Source organism: Choloepus didactylus, chromosome 10, assembly GCF_015220235.1.
Source record: "Choloepus didactylus isolate mChoDid1 chromosome 10, mChoDid1.pri, whole genome shotgun sequence".
Classification (NCBI taxonomy): Eukaryota; Metazoa; Chordata; class Mammalia; order Pilosa; family Megalonychidae; genus Choloepus; species Choloepus didactylus.
Window position 1 is genome coordinate 26031975 of NC_051316.1, and position 25137 is coordinate 26057111.

Here is a 25137-nt window from a genome sequence, read left to right on the forward strand (position 1 = left end):
AAAGGGGAACTGTCAGATTGTATACATGGTAACAGAATAAAAATAACAAACAAACACGGAGCTACACTACACAGTGAATCCTAAGTTAAACCCTGGACTATAGTTAATAGTACAATTATAAAAACGTGCTATCATCATTGTAACATGTTCCACAACAATGCAAGGTGTTAGTAATAGGGTGGTATATGGGAATCCTGTATTTTATACATGATTTTTTTTTAATGGAAACTCCATTTTTATTGGCTGTATAAACATCTCTGGTCTGTACATACATTTCATTCATCATACATCATAGTGCAGGGCCTGAAGGGAGGGCCAGGGGAGGCCCCAGCAGCACAGCAGCTCACTCACTTTCCCCCAAGCCCTACCTATTCTGTGCAAACCAAGGCCAACAGCTCCTGCTTCCCCTCCTCCCAGGGAAGTCACAGTATGGGGAGGGAGCCAGGAAGGATGAGGGAGACATGAGGGCTTGGCAGGGAAGGACCTACAACTTTTCAAATGAAGAAACACACACACACACACACACACACACACACACACACACAGAGCTTACTAAAAACGATGTGTTTTTTTGCATTTTTAGTGCTTTCCACAGGCCATCTCCCCCTTCTCTGAGAACCATCCTTCTGATTACAAAGGTCCCAGTTCACCTTTTGTACTACTGGGTTGTGTCTGCTGATTTGATACTTGACCCACACTGGACCAAATTCTGTGTCTTAGTAATGTGAAATTGAGATTTGGATATGCCAGTCTGTTTCTGCTGGTGACTTAAGATAACATAACTCAAGGGCTGAGTCTATGGTCATGTATATCTTTAGTCATGTATATAGAGAAGTAAAGCACTGTGTCAACAAGGAGAAAAGAATGAAGCACATCTCTAGATAGAGGACCTGAGGCCAGAAACCATATGTCCCCAGAAGGTTCCTGATGACAAGTTCCAAGTTCTAATCCCGACATTAGGGCCCATGAGATACCCGTCTCCTTAAAATAATTCTTTGTTCTGTGAGCTTGAAAGGCTTCTTACTTGCAACACATTAGATCTTCTATTTGAAGCCAAAAGAGCTATTTCCAAGAAATGTACATCATCATTGCTCATTATGAGACGTCTGAGCATTTGTGGCAGTAGATATGGCAAACTGATGCTCAAAATGTTTCCTTATTATTTTGGGCAAAATTCATGGGAAACGTTTTAGAGAAGGCTCTTTTGGATTTAAAATGTTTCTGGTCTTTGCAGATATTTCCCTGATGTGAGAGCTAAAAATCCCATTGGAAGATTATGGGAAGTCTTTATAAGACGATTCTTTGGAACTCAAGTTTGATTCTGTCGCCAAAGAGAACATATAGAACATTATTTAGAAGAAATTTTGTAGTAAAATATCTTCCTGTTAATCCCAAAGCAAGTGATTAGGCATTTTATTCCACTGTCTTCAATATCAATTTGTAAATCTGCTTTATCTGCACTTTTAGCTGTGAGGACAAACCATTTAAAAGGCTTTATGTTATGCCCAGTCTCCCACAGTAACTAGGATAGAAGGTTTTGTAGCAATAAAGCAGCTTCAGATGCTCTTATTGATATCATCATGTATTCAAAGTGCAAAAAAAATTATCCTGCTTTGTTTTACTCAGATTTTAATAAATGCTCCTTTGTCTTATTCAATTTATCTCAAAACATGAAAAGACATTTTAAAAAGAGGATTTGGAGTATATCTCTTTATCAGAAGGGACTTTTTTTTTTTGGGGTCTTAGTCCTTTTATTGGAGTCCTTTATGAGAGGATAAGAAGACAGAAAAAGCATAGAGAGAGAAAATCCCTGGAGAAGCAAAACAAAACAAAAACAAAAAGAAGAAGAGGAAAAAGAAGGAGGAGGAGGAGGGAACATGTATTTTTAAAAGTTGGAAATACTACTGTAATAATATAATAAGTGTTATGAAATACAGTTAGTATACACTATGGACTGTTTGCTGTATCTGGGGTACAACAGAGAGATCAGGAATATGATCCACATACCTCAGACAGCTTCCCAGTTGCATTAAGACAGAGCCAAACAGGCAAGGATCTTGCATGACCTCAGCTCTGCTCCGGGAATCACCGCAGGCCCACTTCACACATTCCTGGCATGTCTTTCATTCTCTTGTGGCAGAGACCAAGTGGCGTTGCCAGGTTACTGCTGATGAAGACTAATTTTTAGAAGCAGAGAGTCAGTGTCCTGAGCTCTAGATGATTCATCTTGCACCCTGGGGCATGTTATGAATGTTAAACAGTTATCTATTGGTTGGTGCTTAATCTGCTAGATCTTGCTCAACCTCTAATTTGGATGTCTATGCCGGATATATCACTTTTTCTTTTCACCATCGTTCAAGTACAAAATAGATGGTTACACTTTCCTTCCAACAGATTCAGAACTATATAGTACAATCATTTAGTATTAATACAATTTAAACTGTACAAATGTACAATTTAGTTATACCATTTAAATTACAATTAAAATTAGAAAAACAAAAAGAATGGTTACTACATTAAGTGAAATGAGAGCTGAAGTTTAAGTATCTAGATGAACCATTACAATAACTTGTGACACCAACAATGCAATTCTGACTCTAACTTCCCAAGTTAGGCCAGGTTTGCAGGTTAAGGGCACAGTCCCCACAAGACTACCCTCACTTCAGATACCAGCGGCAAGTTTGGGGGTTCACAGGCCACTCGTACTTCTGACGAACTGGCTACAAATTTGGGGGTTCCCCCCACCCCCTCAGGTTCAATAATTCAATAGAACGACTCACAGAACTCAGGAAAGTGCATTACTTACCATTATAGTTTTACTATAACAAAAAGGATACAAATTAGGACCAGTCAAAAGAAGAGATGCATAAGGTCTGGAATACAAAGATCTGTGTTCTCTCCCTGTGGATTCAGGATGTGACACCCTCCTGGCAACACGTGTGTATTACCCATCAGGGAAGCTTACTCAAACTTCAGTGTCCAGAGTTTTTCTTGGGGTTTCTACAGGTAGGTATAATTCACTGAATCAATGCCATGTGGCTGAACTAAATCTCCAGCCCTCCCAACAGTCCAGAGAGGTCAGGCTGATGTGACCTGGCTCAAAGCCTCAGTCACAGGCTGGGTCTTTCTAGCACGGCCAGGCCCCCACCATCTCTTAGCATAAACTATCAGGTGGTTTGGAGGGTTCACCATGAATAAGGCACACTTCTAACACTGGAAATTCCAAAGATTTAGAGGGTATCTCTCAGGAACCAGGGGAGAATTCAAGGGACAAAGGCCAGCCAAGTTTTTTTACTGGATTACAATTGTTTTATTAAAATATCAAATTGGACTTGCCCCTAAAACCTGAAAGTTTTGGCATATGCAAAACAGTACTCAGAAATGTGGGGCACCCATTTTTCAATCTCTCTTTCTTTTTGCTCAGCAGACTCTAACAGGTATAATCCTTTGGCAGTTTTCTGAGCCATCCCTGCAAAGCCTATATTATGTTATTTCTTGAGCTATATGCCCTTGTACAAGCCTGAAGTTTCCTCATTTGCAAAATGAGAGAAATACCTTATTTAAAGAATTGTTGAGGGGAGTAGAATGTTAAGTGAAGCATCCAGCTGGTTTATTATATATGTATACTAATAGAAAAACACTATTATAGTAAGCCCCCAGAGATATGGTAGCTATATACTGTATTATTTTATGTATGTATTTATTTAAAAGATACTTTAACTTGATTCAAAGTTCAAAAGATACAGAGTTCCATGTTGAATCTTTTACAATCTTTTCTCTTCTGTTCCCCAGTCTCATAATTCCCCTCCTAGGAGTCAACTGATGTATCACTTTCATTTGTGTCTTCCCAGTGATATTTTGTATATCTAAAAGCAAAAAGGTATGTTTATATTATTTCTCTATTTTTTTTTTCACATGGATGGAATCACATTATAACATGTTTTGCTTTTTTTAACTTAAAAATATCTCTTGAAGATTGCTCCATATCAGTGCACAGTTTTCTTTGTTTTTAAACAATCATGGCTAAAATATTTAGGCGTAGCTGTAGAGCACTCAGCGAATTCTCCATTATGCAGGTGTGTTCTAGTGCAATTCTAACCCTTAACTGCTAGATATTCATGAATTCCTTCAACAAATATTTGAGCGCCTACCAAGAGTCAGGCTTAGGCCCTAGGAATACAGCAAGGGACAAAACACAGTCCCTTCTTGCACATTCCAGTGACTGTAGGGCTGGCCCTTCCGTTTTGCCCCCTCCTCTGCTGCACGGCGCCTCAGGGCACCCACACCCTGGCCCTCGGGATGTGGGGTCACTCCGGCGAGGGCGGGCCCGGGACTCCGGGACGGCGACTGGGGAGGGCGGGCCTACAGGCGACTTTGGGCATCAGCCCAGAGTGTGAGAGCGAAAGCGCGCCGCCAGCTGCAAACGAGGACCTCAGGGACCACTTTCCCTAACGACTCACTTCACACAAGTGGGGAGCTCGAGGCCCCAGGACGCGGGGGCGGGGCCGAGGCCGACTGCCACCCTCAGCGCGAGGGGAGGCGGAGGGCGCTGACAGAGTCGATTCACAGCGAGTCCAGCAGCCGGGCGAACGGAACTCCCTTCTGCAACTAGGCATCTCTGGGCGTCGGCCAGGAACTTGAGCAGCAGAAAGACTTTGCGGCGGCGGCACGGGTGGCAGGAACCCGGGGCGGGGCGGCGGGCTGCGCCTCAGCCCTTTAAATTCTGGGCGCGCGGGAACAGCAGCCCAACAGCCGCTGGTGGGCGGGGCCCAGCTGGGCGCGCGTCGCCGCCGACCAACGACCGCCCCTTCAGCCCCGCCCTCTCCCCAAGACTCTCCAGTCAGCAACGCTCTTACCACCTTCCCCCGCCCCCCCCCACCCCGGGAGTCTCAGACACTAACAAACCGCGCAGAGGAAGGGCGGGGCCGGGCTCCCGGCGGGTGTGTCTGGGCCGGTGCCTACGTCGCGCGCTGCCCCCAAGTTTCGAACTCAGTTGGCTCCCCAGGCAGAAAAAATATGTAAGAGCGGCGGCCAATAGCGTGGCAGGAAGGACCCGCGCGCTGGCCCGGCCCCGCCCCACTAGGCTAGAAAGAGGTCCAGGCCCGGCCATTGGCTCGCGCGACCTGTCACTCGCCGCTGCGGCCAGCGGGCAGGGGCCTCGCGGTGATTGGTTCCGCCCAGGCGCGAAATGTAACGCGGGAAAAGCGGGAGCAGGGACCGCGGCAGCAGGTTGTTATTTTCGGGGACTCGGCGCGGCGTGTCCTGCTTTCCTGTCACTGCGAGGGCCAGGCCGCTTGTTGCTTCCCGACGCTGCAGCCTGCCTTGGGGTGTACAAAGATCAGATTGCGGGCTTGACCGCGACTTGGGGTCCGGCTCTGCCCGCCCGGTGCCGGCCGAGCCGCTCTGCTGAACTCTGGTGGCCGCTGCGCAGGGAGAATTACGGGAAACGTCCGCCTGCCATGAGCCGGCGGGACTGAGAGCCGGCGACTCGGAGCAGGGCGGGCAAGCGGAGCGAGGGGCAGATCCGGACTCCAGAAGTGCCGCCCCGGGGCGGCCGGCGCAGCGGATCCAGGCAGGGCGATGATCCGGGCCGTGGAGGCGCCGATGGCGGACAACCCTCCGCAGCCGCAGCCTGTCATCTTCTGCCACGACTCCCCGAAGCGGGTGCTAGTGTCGGTTATCAGGACGACCCCTATCAAGCCCACGTGCGGCGGCGGGGGGGAGCCGGAGCCGCCGCCGCCGCTCATCCCCACCAGCCCGGGCTTCAGCGACTTCATGGTGTACCCGTGGCGCTGGGGCGAGAACGCGCACAACGTGACGCTCAGCCCCGGGGCTGCGGGAGGCGCCGCCTCGGTCACCTCGCCGGCCACCGCCGCCGAGCACCCGGGGCTTCGGGGACGGGGAGCGCCCCCGCCCGCCGCCTCGGGAGGCGAGGACGAGGAAGAAGCCAGCAGCCCGGACAGCGGCCACCTCAAGGTGAGCGGCGCGGGGGGGCCGCGGGGCAGCCGAGGGCCCGTTAACGGCGCGGCCCAGGAGCCAGCAGCGCCCGCGGACTGGGCGGGCGGGGCGTGGCCGACTTTAAAACGCGAGGTAGCTCCGGCCGCCGGCGGAGGCGGGGGCCGGCGGCTGACAGGACGCTGACGTCACTGCCGCGCGCCAAAAACCGAGCCCCCGCTGGGGGGAGGCGGGGCGGCGGTCACGTGACCCCAGCCCGGGGGTGGCGGGAGAGACCCGAGGCGTCCCGCTGGCAGGTGCAGTGGGGCGGGAGCGCAGCCAGGAGACCGAGAGGAAGCCAGGTCAACGGCCACTGCGAGACGCTCGGCCGACCCCTGCGCCCTTTTTGACCAGCGAGGGAGGGAAGGGGCTGCGGGCCTTAACCCTTTTCTCTGAGTGTGGAAAGGGGAGGGCGGTGCGCAGTTTCTGGTCCATCACCACAGATTCGCCGGCCCCTGCCAGAAGATTCCCGTGCAGAGACTGCTGGAGAGCAAGAAGGGACTCGGGGCATGATCCCCATCGAAGTTCGGCCCTTGCTGCCTCTCATTCACCCGGCTTTCTACTTACTGGGTGCCGAGAGCACAGAGTGGAACGGGATCCTATAGTGGCTAATCTCGAATTCCTCACGGCCTCACATTGTTAGAGCTGGGAAGGAAGTGTTTCGACTTTATATTTTACAGATCAGGCAACTGAGGCTTATAGGGACTGGTGAGGACCTCTCCCCGAGATCCACAACTAGATAGTGGGAGTGTGTCCTGACCGCTTAATGTATTCGGGATGTCTCTCTGCTGCCTTTCTCTTGGACTGTAAACTCCAGAGGCCGGGACCATTTCTGTCTGATAGACGATTTGACTTTAATACCTTTCACCCTGTAAGTGCGAAGTGCTCAGTAAATATTTGTGAAATAAATGAATGGTGCTAATAAAAGGTTAATGTCCAGATTCCATTCCATTCCCACAACCGTAAGTGGACAGATAAGCAGTTTGCTAAAGATAACATATAAATCACCTAGTGGATAAGGGTATTTATATTGGCAAATATTGTATTTATAAATTTAGGTCATTTTACATGCAAATAGCAAAGATGTTGAAACCGTGTTGTCTGGGCTTTGAGGAAATCGATACACTTTTTGCTCCTAATGGCATTAACTAAAGAACTAAAATGTTCTTAGACTGTACACCCTAACACTTCAAGTTGAAGCTATAGCACAGTAAAAATTTGAAAGAGCAAGCAGTAGAAATATTCATACTAGTGCCAAGTGAGTTAGTGAAGGGAACAATTGCTGTTGGCTGGCCGTAGGTAGTCCCTAGTAAGATGGATGGGTATCTTAAATATTTATCTGTTTTGCATATATGTTTTAGTCTTTTTTTTTTTTAACACACATTTTATTTTATAATTGAGCAACATAAAAGGCATATGCACAAATACTTCTGGAAGATTTTGCATTTATGATTTTATTCTTAATTGTAACAATCTATTTTTGGATTATCCAAGAAGATTAATGTAAGCACAGATAAATGAAATTTATAGTTAGGTTCTTTTTGACCTAAACCATACTTATCTTCACATAAACCTTTTACATAAGTTGCCAACACAATGCATGGGTTTGAATTTTATTTCCACTTTGTCCACCTCTTTTCAGAGGTAAAATATTCAGAACTTATGAAGAACATGTAAAATCAAAAGTTGTTTTATATTTCTGTTCTCTCAGTCTTTCATATTGTAGCTGTTTCATAAATGATGCATTGATTTTAATTTGTCCTTTTATTGAGAAAGCAATTCAAATGCAGCTTTCAAAATCTTTCATTTAGCCTCCTCACCTGGAGGGGGAAAGGTCTAGAGTATACCTTTATTTAAGGAAGTTACCCAGCTGGATTTGTGGTCAGTGTACTGACCCCTTCCAGCCCCTTTGGCTTTGTTTTGCTTAATAAAGTACTTGTAGTTCTTTATCTCCACAGACATTATGAATGAATCATACTGACTAAATCTGGTCACCTTTTGAAAATACAGGAGACAAATTTGTATTATTGCCAGTGCTAGTGACCGTCCTCCCAGCTCACTGTTTCCTCCAGTGGCCAGTTTGAGGCACTAACTGCTGTGGGTTTGAGAACAGCATTCAAGTCCATTTAATCTCTATGGCCACTGCTCCCAGGGGAATCCTGCACACCCAGTGTTGGCTTTCTTTTGCTATCTTGTTTGCTCCTGCCCAACACTTTCTCCCCAGCCAGTGGGAAGAACATCATCTACCAACTTATCTGGGACTTTTATCACAGGATTGCTTAGCACTAATGGGGTATAATTATGTATTAACCCTGTCTTCTAGGTTGTAGATTTTTTCTGGGAGAGAAGGGAGCAGGTCTAATTTCCCTCTGCTGTAGAATATCCTAAGTTTCCCCACCTTATGCCCTTGTGCCCTCTACTTGGACTGTATCCATGATGCACTTCTCCACTGTGGGGCCTGTGTGGTCTGGTTTTTCTCTGCATAGCCTCAGACACTATTCACCCTTCAAGCCCTGCCAGCTGCCTATCCTGCTGAACACTTGCAACATCTGGACTGCACATAGTCTCCTTACATATAGCTGATTAGTACACAGTAAATTTTGATCACTACCATGTTAACATCATGTTAATATGGTAGCCACCATTTATTACCTGGCACAGAGTAAGCGCTTAGTAATGTTAGCAGTAAAGTGCCATGCTCCATATTGAGTTCTGAATTCCTTAATTCATTTAATCCTTGCTTACCTGATGAAGGGGGAATAAGAGAAAAGAGGCCCAAAATTAAGTTTAGTTAAGATCATATGGTAAGTGGCAGAACTGATCAAACTGACTGGAAACTTCCAGGGCCTCTGTTGTTAATCTGATACCATATTGCTTCTATGTATATCATGTATGAACTGAATTCAGGGCTTTGTCTTTATCTTTTAATATTAAGCTGATGTAAGCAGACTTATGAAATATACATTATTTATAGCCTACCTATATCTCAGTTGAGATGCTTTATAAAGGTACACACAATACAATAGATACATTTAAGTTAAGACTTAGAAAGTTGTGAAATAGGTCAAGGTGGGGGTGAAGTTAGAATGCATGATGGGAAATATGATCAATTACATTGTCTCACTTTCTTGTCAAGGTACACACACCTCCCTCTGAGACCTATTTTCCTTTTTCTTCTAGGTTGTTTTGTGCGTTTCATTTGAATTTCACTTGTATAAAAGTGTGTCAAGAACTCTTAGGTGTTTTAGTCATCACATGAATACCAAGTTTGAGTATAATTTTTTCTAAAGCCTAGGTAAATTTTGACATTATTCTAAGTGGCTTGAGAAATAACCCAAATTTTAATAAAGAACTTTTTTAATTATTGATATTAGAAACTTAAGAAAACACTTTCAAAATCACTAATCTACCTCCTGGAGGTAGATTTCTGTTTTAAAAGTTAACATTACTCATATATGGAAATTTTTTGACCAACTAGTCATTTTGCTTCCTTCTAGTAGCTTATTTTATAGCAGTTGCCACAAAATAGCAATAGGATATTTTAGAATTTCATGCTAATGCAGCTTTTTCTGGCGAATCATCAAAACAGTCTTGACAAGATTTATCCCTTAGGGTACAGATGTGTTTGTTTGCTGATGAATTAACACTGTACACACCTCATCCTCATCATTCTAGGACCCAGGCTGAAATAGCATCATATCCCTGGGAAATACAGATCTCAAGGTAGAGAGAAAGAGATGGTGGAACCATGTGATGTCTCTTAAAGCTTTTGTTCAGAAATCACGCATGCCACTTCCACTCACATTTTATTGGCTAAAGTAAATTATATGGCCAAGTCAGACTAACTGAGACCCACAGGAGAGAGAGGCACTTTTTAGTGCCCTGATTGCTCAAAGAAACTCCCCAGCTTTCAGTGTGTCTAATGTTTTCCTCAAGTGAAATCTTTTACCCCAGATGGCAGCAGGTTGTCATTTGCCTTATAAGGTTTTTAAGGGATTCCCTCTGCATAGCTACTTTTCTGCCATGAGAGAGTTTGAGTTAGAAGAAACAAAAACAGATGAGTCTCCTGTTAGTTCTTTAGGCAGCTCCCAGACAGGTCAAAATAGACAAATACCAATGAAACAGAACTGAGAGTCCAGAAATGAACCCAGACATCATGAGCCAATTGATTTTTTAACAAGGGTATGAAGTCCATTCAGTGGGGAAAGAACAGTCTTCAACAAATGGTGCTGGGAAAACTGGATATCCATATGCAAAAGAATGAAAGTGGACCCATTTCTCACACCATGTACAAAAACAAACACAAAATGGATCCAACTACCTGAATATAAGAGCTAAAACCATAAAACTTGGAAGAAAAGTGGAAAAATCTTCTCAACTTTAGATTTGGCAATGGATTCTTAGATATGACACCAAAAGCACAAGAGACAACAAGAAAAAATAGATCATTAGACTTCATCAAAATTAAAAACTTACATATCAAAGGACTTTATCAAGAAAGTGAGAAGACAGCTTACAGAATGGGAGAAAATAGTTCCAAATAATTTATCTATTAAGGTTTAAATTCTAGAATATATAAAGAGTTGCTATGGCTCTCCAAAAAGATATACAAATGGAAAATAAACACATGAAAATGTTCTCAGTATCATTAGTCATTAGGTAAACGTGAATGAGATACCACTTCACACCCACCAGAATGGCTATTATTTAAAAAATGGAAAATAACAGTTGGAGAATATGCTGAGAAATTGTAACCTGCATACATTGTTGGTGGGAATTTTTTATGATAGGAATTTTTTTTCCAATTCAGTTTTACTGAGATATATTCACATACCCTACAGTCATCCACAGTATACAGTTTCTCAGTACCATCATATAGTTGTGCATTCATCACCAAAATCAATTTTTGAATATTTTCATTTCTCCAAAGCAAAAGAATGAAAATACAAGTAAAGAAGAATACCTAAAACCTCCCATCCCCCATATTATTCATTTGACTTTTGTTCCCAGTTTTCTACTCATCTGTCCATACGCTGGATAAAAGGAGTGAGAGTCACAAGGTTTTCACACTCAGTCACACCATGTAAGATACATATACAATTGTCTTCAAAAATCAAGGCTACTGTGTTGCAGTTCGACAGGTTCAGCTGTTTTCTTCTAGCTATTCCAATAAACTAAAAACTGAAAAGGGATATCTATATAACGCATAAGAATAACCTCCAGAATGACCTCTCAACTCCATTTGAAATCTCTCCGCTACTGAAACTTTGTTTCATTTCTCTTCCCTCTTTTGGTCAGGAAGGCTTTCTCAATCCCACAATGCTGAGTCCAGGCTTATCCCCAGGAGTCATGTCCCATGTTGCCAGGAAGATTTATACCCCTGGGAGTCATGACCCATGTAGGGGGGAGGGCAGTGAGTTTACCTGCCAAGTTGGCTTAGAGAGAGAGAGAGGCCACATCTGAACAACAAAAGAGGTTCTCTGGGAGGAGACTCTTAGGCACAACTGTAAGTAGGTTAAGCCTCCTTTGCAGTTACAAGCTTCATAAGGGCAAGCCCCAAGATTGAGAGCTCACCCTTCTAAATTGGTAGACCACAATGCTTGTGAGAATATCAGTAATTCCCCAGGTGTGGAAGTTAAATATTTCTGCATTTTTTCCCCACTCCCTCAGGGGACTTTGCAAATACATTTTTATTCTCGGCCCAAATTACTTTGGGATGTATCACGGTTTCACACTAACCTGTACAAACCAACCAGATCTCACTCCCTATTCAAAGTTCCATGTAATTATGGTGTTTAAATAAACTGACTGTACAAGTTAAATTATTTAGTGTGCTACAGAAAATGTTGGTGGGAATTTAAAATGGTGCAGCTGCTATGGAAAACAGCCTGGTGGTTCCTTATACCGGTTTGTATATATTATGTGCCCCAGAAAAAGCCATTTCCTTTGATGCAATCTTGTGGGGGCAGATGTACTAGTGTTGATTAAGTTGGAACCTTTGGATTAGGTTGTTTCCATGGAGATGTGACCCACCCAACTGTAGTTGATAACTCTGATAAATTTTCATGGAGGTGTGGCCCCGCCCATTCAGTGTGGGCCTTGATTAGTTTACTAGAGCCCTATGTAAGAGCTCAGACAGAAGGAGCTAGCTGCTGCAACTAGCAGAGATATTTGAAGACGGCTGTTGAAAGCAGAATTTTGCTGATGCTTTGGAGGTACTGGCCCAGAGTTTGCTCCAAGAGGCTGGTACAGAGACATTTTGGAGAATGCCATTTTGAAACGCAGCCTGGGAGGAAGCAGATGCCAGCCACGTGCCTTCCCAGCTAACAGAGGTTTTCCAGACACCAATGGCCTTTCTCCAGTGAAGGTACCCTATTGCTAATGCCTTACCTTGGGCACTTTATGGCCTTAAGACTGTAACTGTGTAACCAAATAAACCCCCTTCATAAAAGCCAACCCATTTCTGGTGTTTTGCAAACGGCAGCATTAGCAAACCGGAACATTCCTCAAAAAGCTAAACATAGAATTACCACATATCCCAGAATTCTGCTTCTAGGTATATACCCAAAAGAGTTGGAAACAGGACTCAAACAGATATTTGTACAACAGTGTTCATAATAGCATTATTTACAATAGCCAAAAGGTGGAAATAACCCAAGTGTTCATCAACAGATGAATGGATAGAGAAAATGTAATATATTCATACAATGGAATATTATTCATCTGTAAAAAGGAATGAAGTCCTAATATGTGTTACAATATGGATGAACCTCAAAAATGTTACGCTAAGTGAAATAAGCCAGACACCAAAGGATGAATATTGTATGACTCCACTTATGTGAAATATCTAGAATAAGCAAATTCATAGAGGTTACCAGGGACCAAGGAGAGGGAATGGGAAGTTATTGCTTAATGGGTACAGAGTTTCTCTTTGGGGTGGTGGGAAAGTGTTGGTAATGGATGGCAGTGAAGTTAGCACAACACCATGAATATAATTAATACTGCTGAATGGTATACTTAACAATGATAAAAATGGGAAATTGTATTTATATATATGTTACCACAGTGAAATTAAAAAAGCCTAAACAAACAGAATTCTTTGAGAATAAGGTCTACTGTGCTCCCTTGGAAGGAGGGATAGGGTCCCATGCTTGGAATGCACTATCAAGTCGGGGGGTGGGATTGGCAAAAAGCAAAATAAAAATGCTGCAAAGCACACCTGCTTCTTTTATGTTGCCTTTTTCTTGATTTAGCATTTGCTTGGTTGCTGTAAACCTTGCTGTTTTCCCGAGTTCTGACAAAGTAGATTCTGACAGTTTTTGCTTAATTTTTCAGTGTCTCTGGAGGTTTGGGCCCTTGGAACTACCTACTGCACCATTTCTGCTGAGGTCACTCAAGAAAGATTTTTTAAGAATTACTTTTTATGATATTTTGCTTTAATGAGTGGAGTCCAGAAATTATATTAATGTTGATAAAATTTGTTAACAGGATGGAATCCGACGTGGTAGACCCAGAGCAGATACTGTCCGGGATTTAATAAATGAAGGAGAACATTCGTCCAGCAGAATCCGTTGTAACATCTGTAATAGGGTGTTTCCACGGGAGAAATCACTCCAGGCTCACAAAAGGACTCATACAGGCAAGTCAAACAAATTTTAGAGAATGCCAGAAGTAGTACTTAACTGAGAGTTGATTTGATGTCTGGGCCTGTAAGTTAATTTTTTAGTTGCCTCATGTTTCCCTATATTATTACTATGGGTTTTGAAGTTTTCAAAAACAGGCAACGTGTAGTCAGTTTCTTTTTTGGGGTGGCAAGAGGTGGTTTTCTGAACATTGGTACCTTGTGACTTCTAAAGTATCAGGGTAAGTAATCCAGATGTCACAAGCATGTTATTGCTACATTTAGTTCTAGCTCTCTACCTTCCTGAATTTTACTTGATAGGCTCTTATGTTAACTGTATGATTGTTAAAACTCATTTGTAGGCCAAACACTAAAACCTATAATTGTCAAGTTTTTTAATAGAATTTATAGAATCCTCTGTGTGCCACAAGAGTGTTTGACCTAGCCATAAAGTCCACAGTGAGCTATTTTTTCAGAATTAAATGTATTGTAGACAGCCATCCGAAGATTATCATGTATCTTCATTTGTATATAGAAGTTATGCTTGCATTTCTAAGTACCATATAGACAGCCAAAAAATTATCTTATAGAGGGCCCTTGTTCTCTCCATAGAGAATGGCCCCAGAAGAAGAAACCTTATGGTTCATCTAATAATTTACTGATCAGGAATCTGAGGCCCCAAAATATCACTTACTTCTGATTTACAATCTCTCATACCCTTAGGCCTAGAGCTCTTCTGGTCAATACAGTAGTCACTAGCATGTGTGGCTGTTTAACACTTGAAATATGGCTAGTCCTAATTAGATGAGCTGTAAGTGTAAAATACACTTAGTGTGAAAAGAAAAAAGCAAAAAATCTCAATTTTTAATATTGATTAGATGTTGAAGTGATAATATTTTAGATATATTAGATTAAATAAAATATATTATTAAAGTTAATGTTTCTTTTTACTTTTAAAAATAAGGCTACTATACATGGCTCTCATATTTCTGTTGGACAGTACTGGCCTAGAACATGGGTTTTTAACCCTCAGAGCTCTATTTTTTCCTACTCTGATTATGGTATCCACTGTTTCTACTTTCTTTTTTGGGTTTTGTAAAGATACATTTTAACGCTATGGTGGAATATAGTTTTCTTAGCTAAGTCCCTGAAAAAAAAGGGTAAAGTTTTAATTTTGAATCATTATAAACTAAAGTGGCTAGAGGTTTTGGCTTTGGGAACTATTCAGTAAAGTTTTTATTTAATGAAATATCTGATTTTGAGAATTTTTGTGTTTTTTTCCCCAATCTAATCACTTTAAAGTATCTCAAATACTTGATTCATTGACATTCAAGGGCTTGTTGCCAGTGTTGTGAAAACTCAAGACCATGTGGTATAATAAAAAGAACTCTGCACCCCAGTACTGGGCCTACCACTGAGGCACTGTGTGCCACTGAGCAGTGTATCACTCAGGATCCTGGGGCCTGGGCCTACTGCGCCTTGTACCACATAACTGACCCAAGATCCCTAAGGGTAGCTAAGCTCTAACAGTATGTGCTTTGACAAAGCTTTTGTCTTACTATTTTAAATAATCCCCCTATATCCTATGTTTGATTAACTCTTATCCAACTATTATAATCCTTAGGGTATCTCTAAATGATGAGAAATTTAGGGAGAATAGTCACTGCACTGTTCTCTGAGTCAAATAGGTGAACTAGTGTATAATTGTTGATTAAAGAGAGATAAGTTTCATTATGATTGAGCAACATTTATTGAGCACTGTTTCTGAGCCTCACATTGTGCTGTATATAGGAAATTTAAATAAAGGATAAGGTATTATGAATCTCTGCATGAAGAGACTGACATGACACATAAACAACTTAGGACACTAAGTTAGCAATGGGATGGCTCAATTATGTGGAGGTCGGGGAGGTTGGAAGAATTCCACTGAGAGCCTGCAGTTTGGGGAAGAGTTGAATGGGCACAGAAGACAGGATATTCAAGGTGTGGAATAAGATGGGAGGAATGACCTCATAGCTGGAATGTATCTCCAGGAGGGAAGTAAAGGTACCTCCCTGCCCTTGCCCCCAACCCAGTAGCTAATGTTGGTGGGATAGCATGGAGGTAGATGTTAGGAGTCTACTAAGATCTTTTGGTCAGATAATAATTTTTCAGTTGTTCAAGGAGTGAAATGGAGTTTGGGGGTGGTTTAGTGGGTAGTTGGTATGACAAAAACAGTTCTATGCCAGCTACTCTGGAATGCAGGGGGAAAGACGGGAGGCCAGCTGGAAGACTGTTGGAGGGTTCATGCTAGGTGGGAGGGGGCTGCCCGACTCACCAGGGGAAGTTGCAATGGAAAAGCAGGAATGGGAGACATTTTAAAGAATCTGCAAGAGCTGGCAATTTGGATTAAGGGAGATAAAAAAAAATGGTTTAAGCCAAAGATAATAACTTCAGGGATTTGAGCCTGGGTACATAAAACTCAAAGCGTAAAGAAAATACTGTGTTCCCAAGTGGATAACTCATTGAAATCTTCATAGTGCTCTTGCTAGTATTTCCATTTGCAGTTCTGTAGAGGCTGTGACATGTTTTATTGTTGTTTGTGGTCTGACCTCTATAAAGATTGATTTTCTTTTTACCCCTTCCCTTTGTCTTCTCACCTTATCCTCTCAGAAATAATATATAAAATCTGTCTACATAGGTGAAAGACCTTATCTTTGCGATTATCCAGACTGTGGGAAAGCCTTCGTTCAAAGTGGGCAGCTCAAAACACATCAGCGTCTTCACACTGGAGAGAAACCTTTTGTTTGTTCAGAAAATGGTAAGGTGTTAGAAGTTAAATTTATGGAATAACTAGTTGTGAGTTAAAAGTTAAAATATCTTTTACTTGAATTTTTGGGGGGGAGGAGTTTTGATATAGATTTTATAAAATATCATAAGCTTTCTTCTTGCTAATTATGTCCATGCTGAATTTCTTTGTAATGATTGATTTTTAAAAATAGTATTCTTTTTAGATGAAAATATTAAAGGGCAAATAAAAATACTATTCGGTTATAGGCAGAAGAAAAATCTCTTAAAAGTAAATACTGTCTTTAGAGTAGCTGTTTACTTTGGTTTTGAACTTTTTAACTATTAACCTGAAGTAAGCACATTATTGTTTAAATTCTTAGTGAAGGGGGCAAATTTTTAGCATCTTAACACTGCCACTGCTAGTAACATCTTATGAGATGCTTTTCTTATGCACATTTTCATGTAGTTACAATTGAAATTTAGTAGATTTATACTGTTCTATAATTTTCTTGATTCTTGTTACAAATGTTTACAAACTGTTTCATCAGGTGAATTTGCTTAAGCATATAAACAGTGATTGTCCCAAGATTGGATATTGGATATTTGTTTCTTCATGTTAAATCACTTCCCAGTGGTGTTGACATATTTACATGGTAATTTATGACAGATGTGAAAGAATCGTCTTACTATCCCCCTCGCTAGCATTGATAATACAGGGCTTAGGTTTCTTTTGTCCCTCAAAATTACAGAATGCTAAACCTCACCATGTTAATTTACTTTTCTTAAATACCAGTGAAACAACATTTTTCCATGTCTGCTGGATAGACAGATTCTGATCAGTATTTCCCTCTTGTGTTTTGAAGGCTGCCTAAGCAGATTCACCCATGCAAACCGCCACTGTCCGAAGCATCCTTATGCCAGGCTGAAGAGAGAGGAGCCCACAGACACACTCAGTAAACACCAGGCGGCGGACAACAAAGCTGCTGCTGAGTGGTTGGCAAAGTAAGGCACTCTACATTTGGCCCACTGTAAAAATCACTGTTGGGGGCTTGGCTTTATATTAGGCACTTTCATCATCCTCTCATTTTACATAAGTTGCTTTGATGCACATTTTATAAAATAATTTGAAATAGCATTTATTTCTTTAAACCACGGAATTGTTATGAGTGGGTTTGGGATCTATGTGTGATTGAAGACTACAATACGATATTAACCAGTTGGAGTGTCTCAACCACAATTTATTTTAAAACAAAGAGTTTTCCCCTTTGATCAATATGTACCTTTTTAATAACACCACTTTTAAAGAATGCTTGAAGTATTGTTTTTCACTTGTCATTAGTGCAAACTTGTCATTTTTTTGACGTTAGAGTCAGATAACTGCTGATTATAACAAGGATAGGGGTTGGAAGCTTTTCTGATGTGAAGATCCAAAAAGCACCCAATGAACTTTTTTAATGGCAACAAGGAGGCCAGTAGCAGAAGATTCTCCTCTAAGGACATTTTGATTTAAGGATTCATCTATTGTATGTAAGCCAGCAACATCTGGTCATGCCACTCCCTACCTTCACTGGCTTCTGTGCACTAAGGATAAATCCAGAGTCCTTAGCTGTGCTGCAATAGCTCTTCCTACCCCTGGTAGCACCATTGTCTCCAGCCACACTGGGCTTCTCGTTTCTCAATTCTACCGTCACTGTGCATGCTAATCCCTCTGCCTGGAATGCTCGCTTCCCTCTTCATTTAGCCACTCCTTGCTCACCCTTCAGTTCTCACTCAGGTTAAACATCACTTCAGGAAGGCCTTCCCTTTCCTGCTCATCACCCCTCTAAGCAAGATTAGACCCACCTAGTAAATGGTTTTATAACACACTGTATTTTCTCTTTCAAAACATCCATCAGACGCTGAACATTTGTTCAGTGTCCAACTTTCCTGCTAGACTGTAAGCTCCATGAGGACAAGGATTATTATATTTGTTGTTTACTGCTGTATCCCCAGGGCCTAGCACAGCTTATGGGCCTTGATAAATATTTGGATGGATAAACTCAATGGTTTATTTGGATAAAATACATAAGAATTATTATTCAAGTCAAAGAAAGTTTGTCAGCATTTCCACAGATATTTTTGACTTGGATGAGAGACCTATGGGTTCCTTAAACTAAATATCTCCATCACTTCCCTCCCTCTTCCTCCTGGCTGGCCCCCACTGCTCCATTGTCTCTAATGTTGCCCAAGCCAGAAACTTATTGGTCATCCTTGCCTTCATCTTCCCTTCTCCCCATCTACTCAATGACCAAGTTATATGGATTCTACTTCCTTAATAACTCTCAAATTCAGCCACTTAAACCCTTGCAAACCATTCTCCATGCTGCTGCTGGAAGGATCTTTCTAAAATGCTAATATGATCTTCACTAGAAAGTCTAAACCCTTTATTGTGGCATTCAAAGCCCTTCATGACCTGGTCCCTGTGGACCTCGCTGAATTTATTTATTTATTTATTTATTGCTATTTTTTCTAGTCAGCCTTCAAGTCATATGGAACTATTGCATTTTGTTTTTAATCCCTCTTTGGGTATTGCCAAACTTTTCTAGTTTGAGTATTCTGGTAATTTTATTATTTATTATTTTTTTGTATGTAATTTTTAACAGCTTTTTTGAGATATAATTGATGTACAATAAATTGTACATACTGTAAATGGAGTCATATAGTATGTGCTCCTGTTTGGCTTCTTTTACTCAATGTAATTTTGTGATTTATCACACTCCATTTTATTGCTGAGTAGTATTCAGCTGCATGGATATACCTCAGCTTGTTTATTCATTCACCTGTTTTTGGACATTTGGGTTGTTTTTAGCTATTACAAATAAAACTATTATGAACATTTGTGTACAAGTTGGTACAGACACTTTTGTATGTAATGGATACTCTCATTTAAGTTTGCATTTCTTTAGTACCAAAAGGGTTGAAGTCTGCACATTCTCTTGTGGATTATTATAGGTTCTGTAATAAAATAATGATGGTGTTCTTAAATTTTTGAACAAGCTGCTCAAAAATTAATGTTATACATAGCCTAACGTGGACATAATTATTGTAATAGTCCCTAGATTGTAAGCTCTTACAGCAGTTAACTCTATCCCTGAATTGTAATGCCTGTCTCTAAACTTTGAGATGCTGATCCCCTAGCTTATAACCTGATTGGTCTCTGGAACAATGCATATCTCTGAGACACCTGAAACTCAGAGCTAGAGCTCGGCAGATATGAATGTCAGTATTAGTGCATACAGCGACTGTCAAAAAAAAAAAAAAAAAACAACAACTGATAAAGAGCCCAGACTTCAATTAGTGATATGAATGAAGCAGGCCTGGTTAAGACCAGGGCAAGCCAGGCCAAAGGGTAAAGGTTGAAACTGACTGTGTTTTAAAACTTCAACTTCCATATGAGACCAAGGGAAGAGATATCTATTTGGTACAGGATCTAAATTTTCTAAACAGTACAACTCTACAGTTGATTTGTTCAAACACCACAATTGCATGGAACTTTGAATAGGAAGTGAGATATGGTAGGTTAGTATAGGCTGGAGTGAAATAGTGACACATCCCAGAGTAATTTGGGCAGATAATAAAAAACATATTTACAGCCTCCCCCTCCCCAGCCCCGAGGATCTGGGGGAAGGTGTGGATGTGTTGGACATCCTCACCTGGACTGGTATTGATGTCACAAACATTGGGACTGGCAGTTTGATGTGCTGAGCCCTCGAGCATGGGACTTGCCCCTATGAAGCTCATTACCACAAAAGAGAGTCTAAACTTGCATGTAATGGTGCCTAAGAGTCTCCCCCTGAGTACCTCTTTGTTGCTCAGATGTGGCCCTCTCTCTCTCTAACTGAGCCATCTCGACAGGTGAACTCGCTGCCCTCTGCCTTACGTGGGACCCGACTCCCAGGGTTGTAAATCTCCCTGGCAATGCAGAATATGACTCCCGGGGATGAATGTGGACCCGGCATCGTGGGACTGAGAGTATCTTCTTGACCAAAAGGGGGATGCAAAATGAGACGAAATAGTTTCAGTGGCTGAGAGATTTCAAATGGAGTCGAGAGGTCACTCTGGTGGACATTCTTATGCACTATATAGATAACACCTCTTAGGCTTTAATGTATTGGAACAGCTAGAAGTAAATACCTGAAACTACCAAACTCCAACCCAGCCGTCTGGACTCCTGAAGACAATTATATAATAATGTAGATTACAAGGGGTGACTGTGTGATTGTGAAGACCTTGTGGATCACACCCCCTTTATCTAGTGTATGGGTGAGTAGAAAAATGGGGATAAAAACTAAAGGACAAATGGGGTGGGATGGGGGGATGATTTGGGTGCTCTTTTTTCACTTTTATTTTTTATCCTTGTCCTGGTTCTTTTTGATGTAAGGAAAATGTTCAGAGATAGATTGTGCTGATGAACGCATAACTATGTTATCATACTGTGGACAGTGGATTGTATACCATGGATGATTGTATGGTGTGTGAATGTATTTCAATAAAACTGAATTTAATAAATTAAAAAAAAATTAATGTTATAGACATTAATTCCTTTGTCCTATTTTGTGGGGTTTATATTTATACATAGTTAACTGTCATTCTTTTCCTTAGTAGTTTCTTTTAATGCTTCAGTCCTTAGAAAGTTACCATTCCTCTGTCCTTAGGATAGATTTCTAATGACTATTTTTTTAAATTCAATTTTATTGAGATGTATTCACATACCATACAATCATCCAAAGTGTACAATCAGTTGTTCACAGTACCATCATATAGTTGTGCATTCATCACCCCAATCTATTTTTTCAACATTTTCTTTGTATCAGAAAAAGTAAAAATAAGAATAAAAAATAAAAGTAAAAAAGAACAACCAAATCATCCCGCCCTCCCACCATATTTTTCATTTAGTTTTTTTGTCCCCATTTTTCTACTCATCCATCCACACACTGGATAAAGGGAGTGGGATCCACAAGGCTTTCACAATCACACTGTCACCCCTTGTAAGCTACATTGCTATACAATCGTCTTCAAGGGTCAAGGCTATTGGGTTGCAGTTTGATAGTTTCAGGTATTTACTTCTAGCTATTCCAATGCATTAAAACCTAAAAAGGGTTATCTATATAGTGCATAAGAGTGCCCACCCGAGTGACCTCTCAACTCCATTTGAAATCTCTCAGCCACTGAAACTATTTCATTTCGCATCCCCCTTTTGGCCAAGGACATGTTCTCAATCCCATGATGTTGGGTCCAAATTAATCCCCAGGAGTCAGATCCTGCGTTGCCAGGGAGATCTACTTACCCCTGGGTGTCTAATGACTATTTTTTTCCCATAATTTCTAATATTTACTGTAGTCCATTTCATATGTGATCTTTAAGGCGCAGCTGTGGCTTAATGGCAAAAACATGTGATTTGAGAGTTGAGTGCCAGACCTAGAACTGCCAGTTTTTTATTATGGGAAACTGAGCAAGTCCCTAAACTTTTTTTTTTTTTTTGCTTCTGTAAATGGGTAATTTATGTGCAATAGGTGAAATCATTTGATAACTTTATCAGCAGAAACAGGTAAAATAATATTGTGTTGAGGAACTTTTTTTTTTAAGAAAAGTAAACATTTGAGAATTTAAATTATACCATGTAACTAATGCATTTTTACATGGTAAAGGTATTGGGAAACGAGAGAGCAGCGTGCCCCCACCTTGAAAGGAAAGCTCGTGCAGAAGGCCGACCTGGAGCAGCAGGACGCTCTGGAATACCTTCAGTCGGACGAGGATGACGACGAGGAGAAGAGCCGCCTGCAGGAGCAGCGGGAGCGCCTGCACGGGGCCCTGGCGCTCATAGAGCTTGCCAACCTGACAGGAGCGCCGCTTCGGCAGTAACGAAGTCGGGGACTCTTCCACTGTACAAACGTCCTGCCCAGCCTCCTTAAAAAGTAAATCCTTGGGCAAAAGCTAAGCACCTTATTTGCTTATTATAGGCTGCTATTCTGTAGAAATTAATGAAGAATGTTATCGCCCCAGGTTATGGGGTGAAGAATTGCACTTTTTTACATGGAAATGGATTTGGTGTAAAATTTAAAATATTTGTAAATATGAACTGCACAGTGCAAGAAAACTACATATTGTGGGAAGCTAGATTTTGCAAGTTTAATGCATTCATTGGAAGCAGTTCTCACAGGAAGCACTTTCTGAATAAGACACTTGTTGGAACAAACAGAATGGTACACATAGCCAAAGAAGGTTGAAATAGATTATTTATAAGATCATTTTTAACAATGTATATTAGTATGTTTAACAATACTGTAAACACTGAAGCAAGCAAGAAAGTATAAGATATGTGTGTAAGAAATATATTTTTAAATTGCAAAATAGTGTGCCCAGTAAGGCAAGAGAAATGGGAAACTGACTATTTAGGGAGGTGTTCTAAGTTATGGATTGGAAGAAAGTAAATATTTGAGGATCTTGGTAAGATGCATAATAGTTTAGAATTTTCAAAATTGAAGTAAAATCAGTCTTATTCTATCTTTCTGGCATTTTACAACTCACTATGATGATTAGGTTTGAAAAGCACTTGTCATCCCTCACATGTTAACTTGGGAACTTTTGCACATTTCATATTTCTCATTTGCTGAAATTGAGTGATTAATCTTGCAAAGTCTAGGTAACATGGTAACTGGTGATTTTTTTATATATGTATTATGGGCCCTGTAATGAGATTTGGCACTTAGATTTTTTTAGTAAAAGGGACATCTACAGGGTTGTTTTGTAGTGAATTGTTTTAGATCTTTTGTTAGCAAACACTAAATTTTAATTGTACTGCTTGTTTAGAATTGTTAGCAAATGGAAGCCTCCATGTTTATATTTTCAGTGCATAAAGCCACCTTGCTTTATTTCAGAATAACATGCCAAGCTATTTTGTGTTCACTAAATTTAGCTTTCAGATAACACTGCAGAAAATATTAGCTGTTCAAATAAGTAGGCTTCTGAAATAGTTTTAACTGCAAGTGTATTAACTCGTGTTGGTTTTAAACCGTTTTCCCAAGTAGATGAAGTTATTAAACATCACTTTATGTACTGAAGCATGAACAGAAAAATCAAGAGCTGAGCAGTCCACCTTCTTTCTGTAGGCATAAACCTTGATCATTTTAGCTTTTGTTTTAAGCAGAAACTAGATAACATGCATAGCATGATAATTTATAGATTGCTTAATTGGAGTAAACCTCAGAATAATTGAGGGAAATATGGGCTCCTCAGCATGCCTTTTATTTTCTTTTTTAAGTTGAAGTGATATCTTACTGATGTAGTTTAAACATTGTCTAGGCTGTAGGCTTCTTTATCCAAAAATCCCAATGTATTGCAGTACACAGATGGTTTAAAATATGTAGCCATGGGGAAGGGGAGGTATGTAAATGTCTTGAAAAGAAAAGTAGCAAAAGTGTGAAAGAAGATATGATAGTAACAAATGATGTGTATGATGAGGACATACTTTAAAAATGTAATTCCTCTGTATAGTAAATTACAAATTTGAGGTTTTTTTTGTTTTTTTTTTGTTTTTTGTAATGACAGAATTTATATTTGTAATGGTCTAAGAATTTTGTTTGTAATCTGGTATATAGAATTTTAACTTGGAGCACTTATAAGCATGGTAAGAGAGACTATAGCTTCTGAATTTCTTGGTTTAGGTTTCAACATTTCCTCTAGAATTTTTCCTTTGAAATGAGTTAAATGAACTAAAAAGCAACTCATCAGTCTTGGGAAATTCAAAATTCAGTGAACTTACATAAGGAAGGAAGAGCGGTAAGAGTTTTAAAAAATACAAATGCTTGCCAGTTCACAGATAATACAGTATAAGGCCTTCAAAAGTAAGGGTTTTTGTTTGTTTCTCCAGTCAGCTTTTTCAACTATAATAGTTATATTTGCAAACCTATTTTATTTGTATAATTGGAACAGTTTGAGAAATTATTACAACTATTTACTATAGAAACATTTAAAATGTTGTTTTTTGATATAAGCTATATACTTGGATAAAATACATTGGCATCTAAAATTTGAGATATGTTAAGACTGCTTTTTGTTTTAAAAATGTGGTTTATTTTCAAATTTTTGAAGTTTTTTATGTCATGGCAGAGTTAACAGCATAAGAACAAACGTGCTGTAATTTTAAGAGATGCTTTTAATAAAAATTTATTTTAATTTAAAGTACATGGTCATTCTTGAACCCTTTTTATTTTGCTTTCCTATCAAAAATATAATCTTGAAACAAAAAATATTAAGAATAGAAAAGTCACTTGCAGCCCTACATTCTAACATTATTATTTTTGTGTTTTATATTTCCTTCTGGTCTTATCCCAGGCATAACCTTTGCATAGTTGCAGCCATAATGTGACTTGCTTTTTTTCTTACTTTAAAATTATGTCCCTACCTGGTTCATTATTACAGTGTCAAAAATACACTTGTGTAGATAAGTAACTTAATCATTGATAGCCCAACTCCGGGCCTTAAATTAGAATAAAAAGGATCTGGGATTTCATTTCACTTACATTCAGGATGTGTTGAACCTTGGGGTTACTTCCCAAGAATCCACTCAGAGCCTTCTCCCTGTTTGCATTTCTAAGAGGCAAACAGATGAGTTTTCTTTTTTCTTCAGTTATTGTTAGATTTTTAGTAGCCTTGTCCAGGCTTTGTGCAAAAGAATTTCACAAGCAACTCTACCTATTGTGAGTTGTGATTTC

General features: G+C 40.5%; 1 protein-coding gene and 1 long non-coding RNA gene across 2 annotated transcripts; one reads left to right on the forward strand and one right to left on the reverse strand.

The window, feature by feature from the left end:
- Positions 1-3683: 3683 nt before the first annotated feature.
- On the reverse strand, positions 3684-4702 carry LOC119545489. The gene is made up of 2 exons (XR_005219092.1): positions 4461-4702; positions 3684-3866 (listed from the first exon to the last, which is right to left on the reverse strand). It is a non-coding gene; the product is annotated as an uncharacterized LOC119545489 (long non-coding RNA).
- A 484-nt stretch (positions 4703-5186) lies between these two features.
- On the forward strand, positions 5187-24438 carry ZNF367 (zinc finger protein 367). The gene is made up of 5 exons (XM_037797647.1): positions 5187-5976; positions 13483-13633; positions 16296-16415; positions 17248-17386; positions 22072-24438. Exons 1-5 carry the CDS (start codon positions 5581-5583, stop codon positions 22283-22285), a joined length of 1020 nt encoding a protein of 339 aa, XP_037653575.1. The 5' UTR covers positions 5187-5580; the 3' UTR covers positions 22286-24438.
- The last annotated feature ends 699 nt before the right edge of the window (positions 24439-25137 follow it).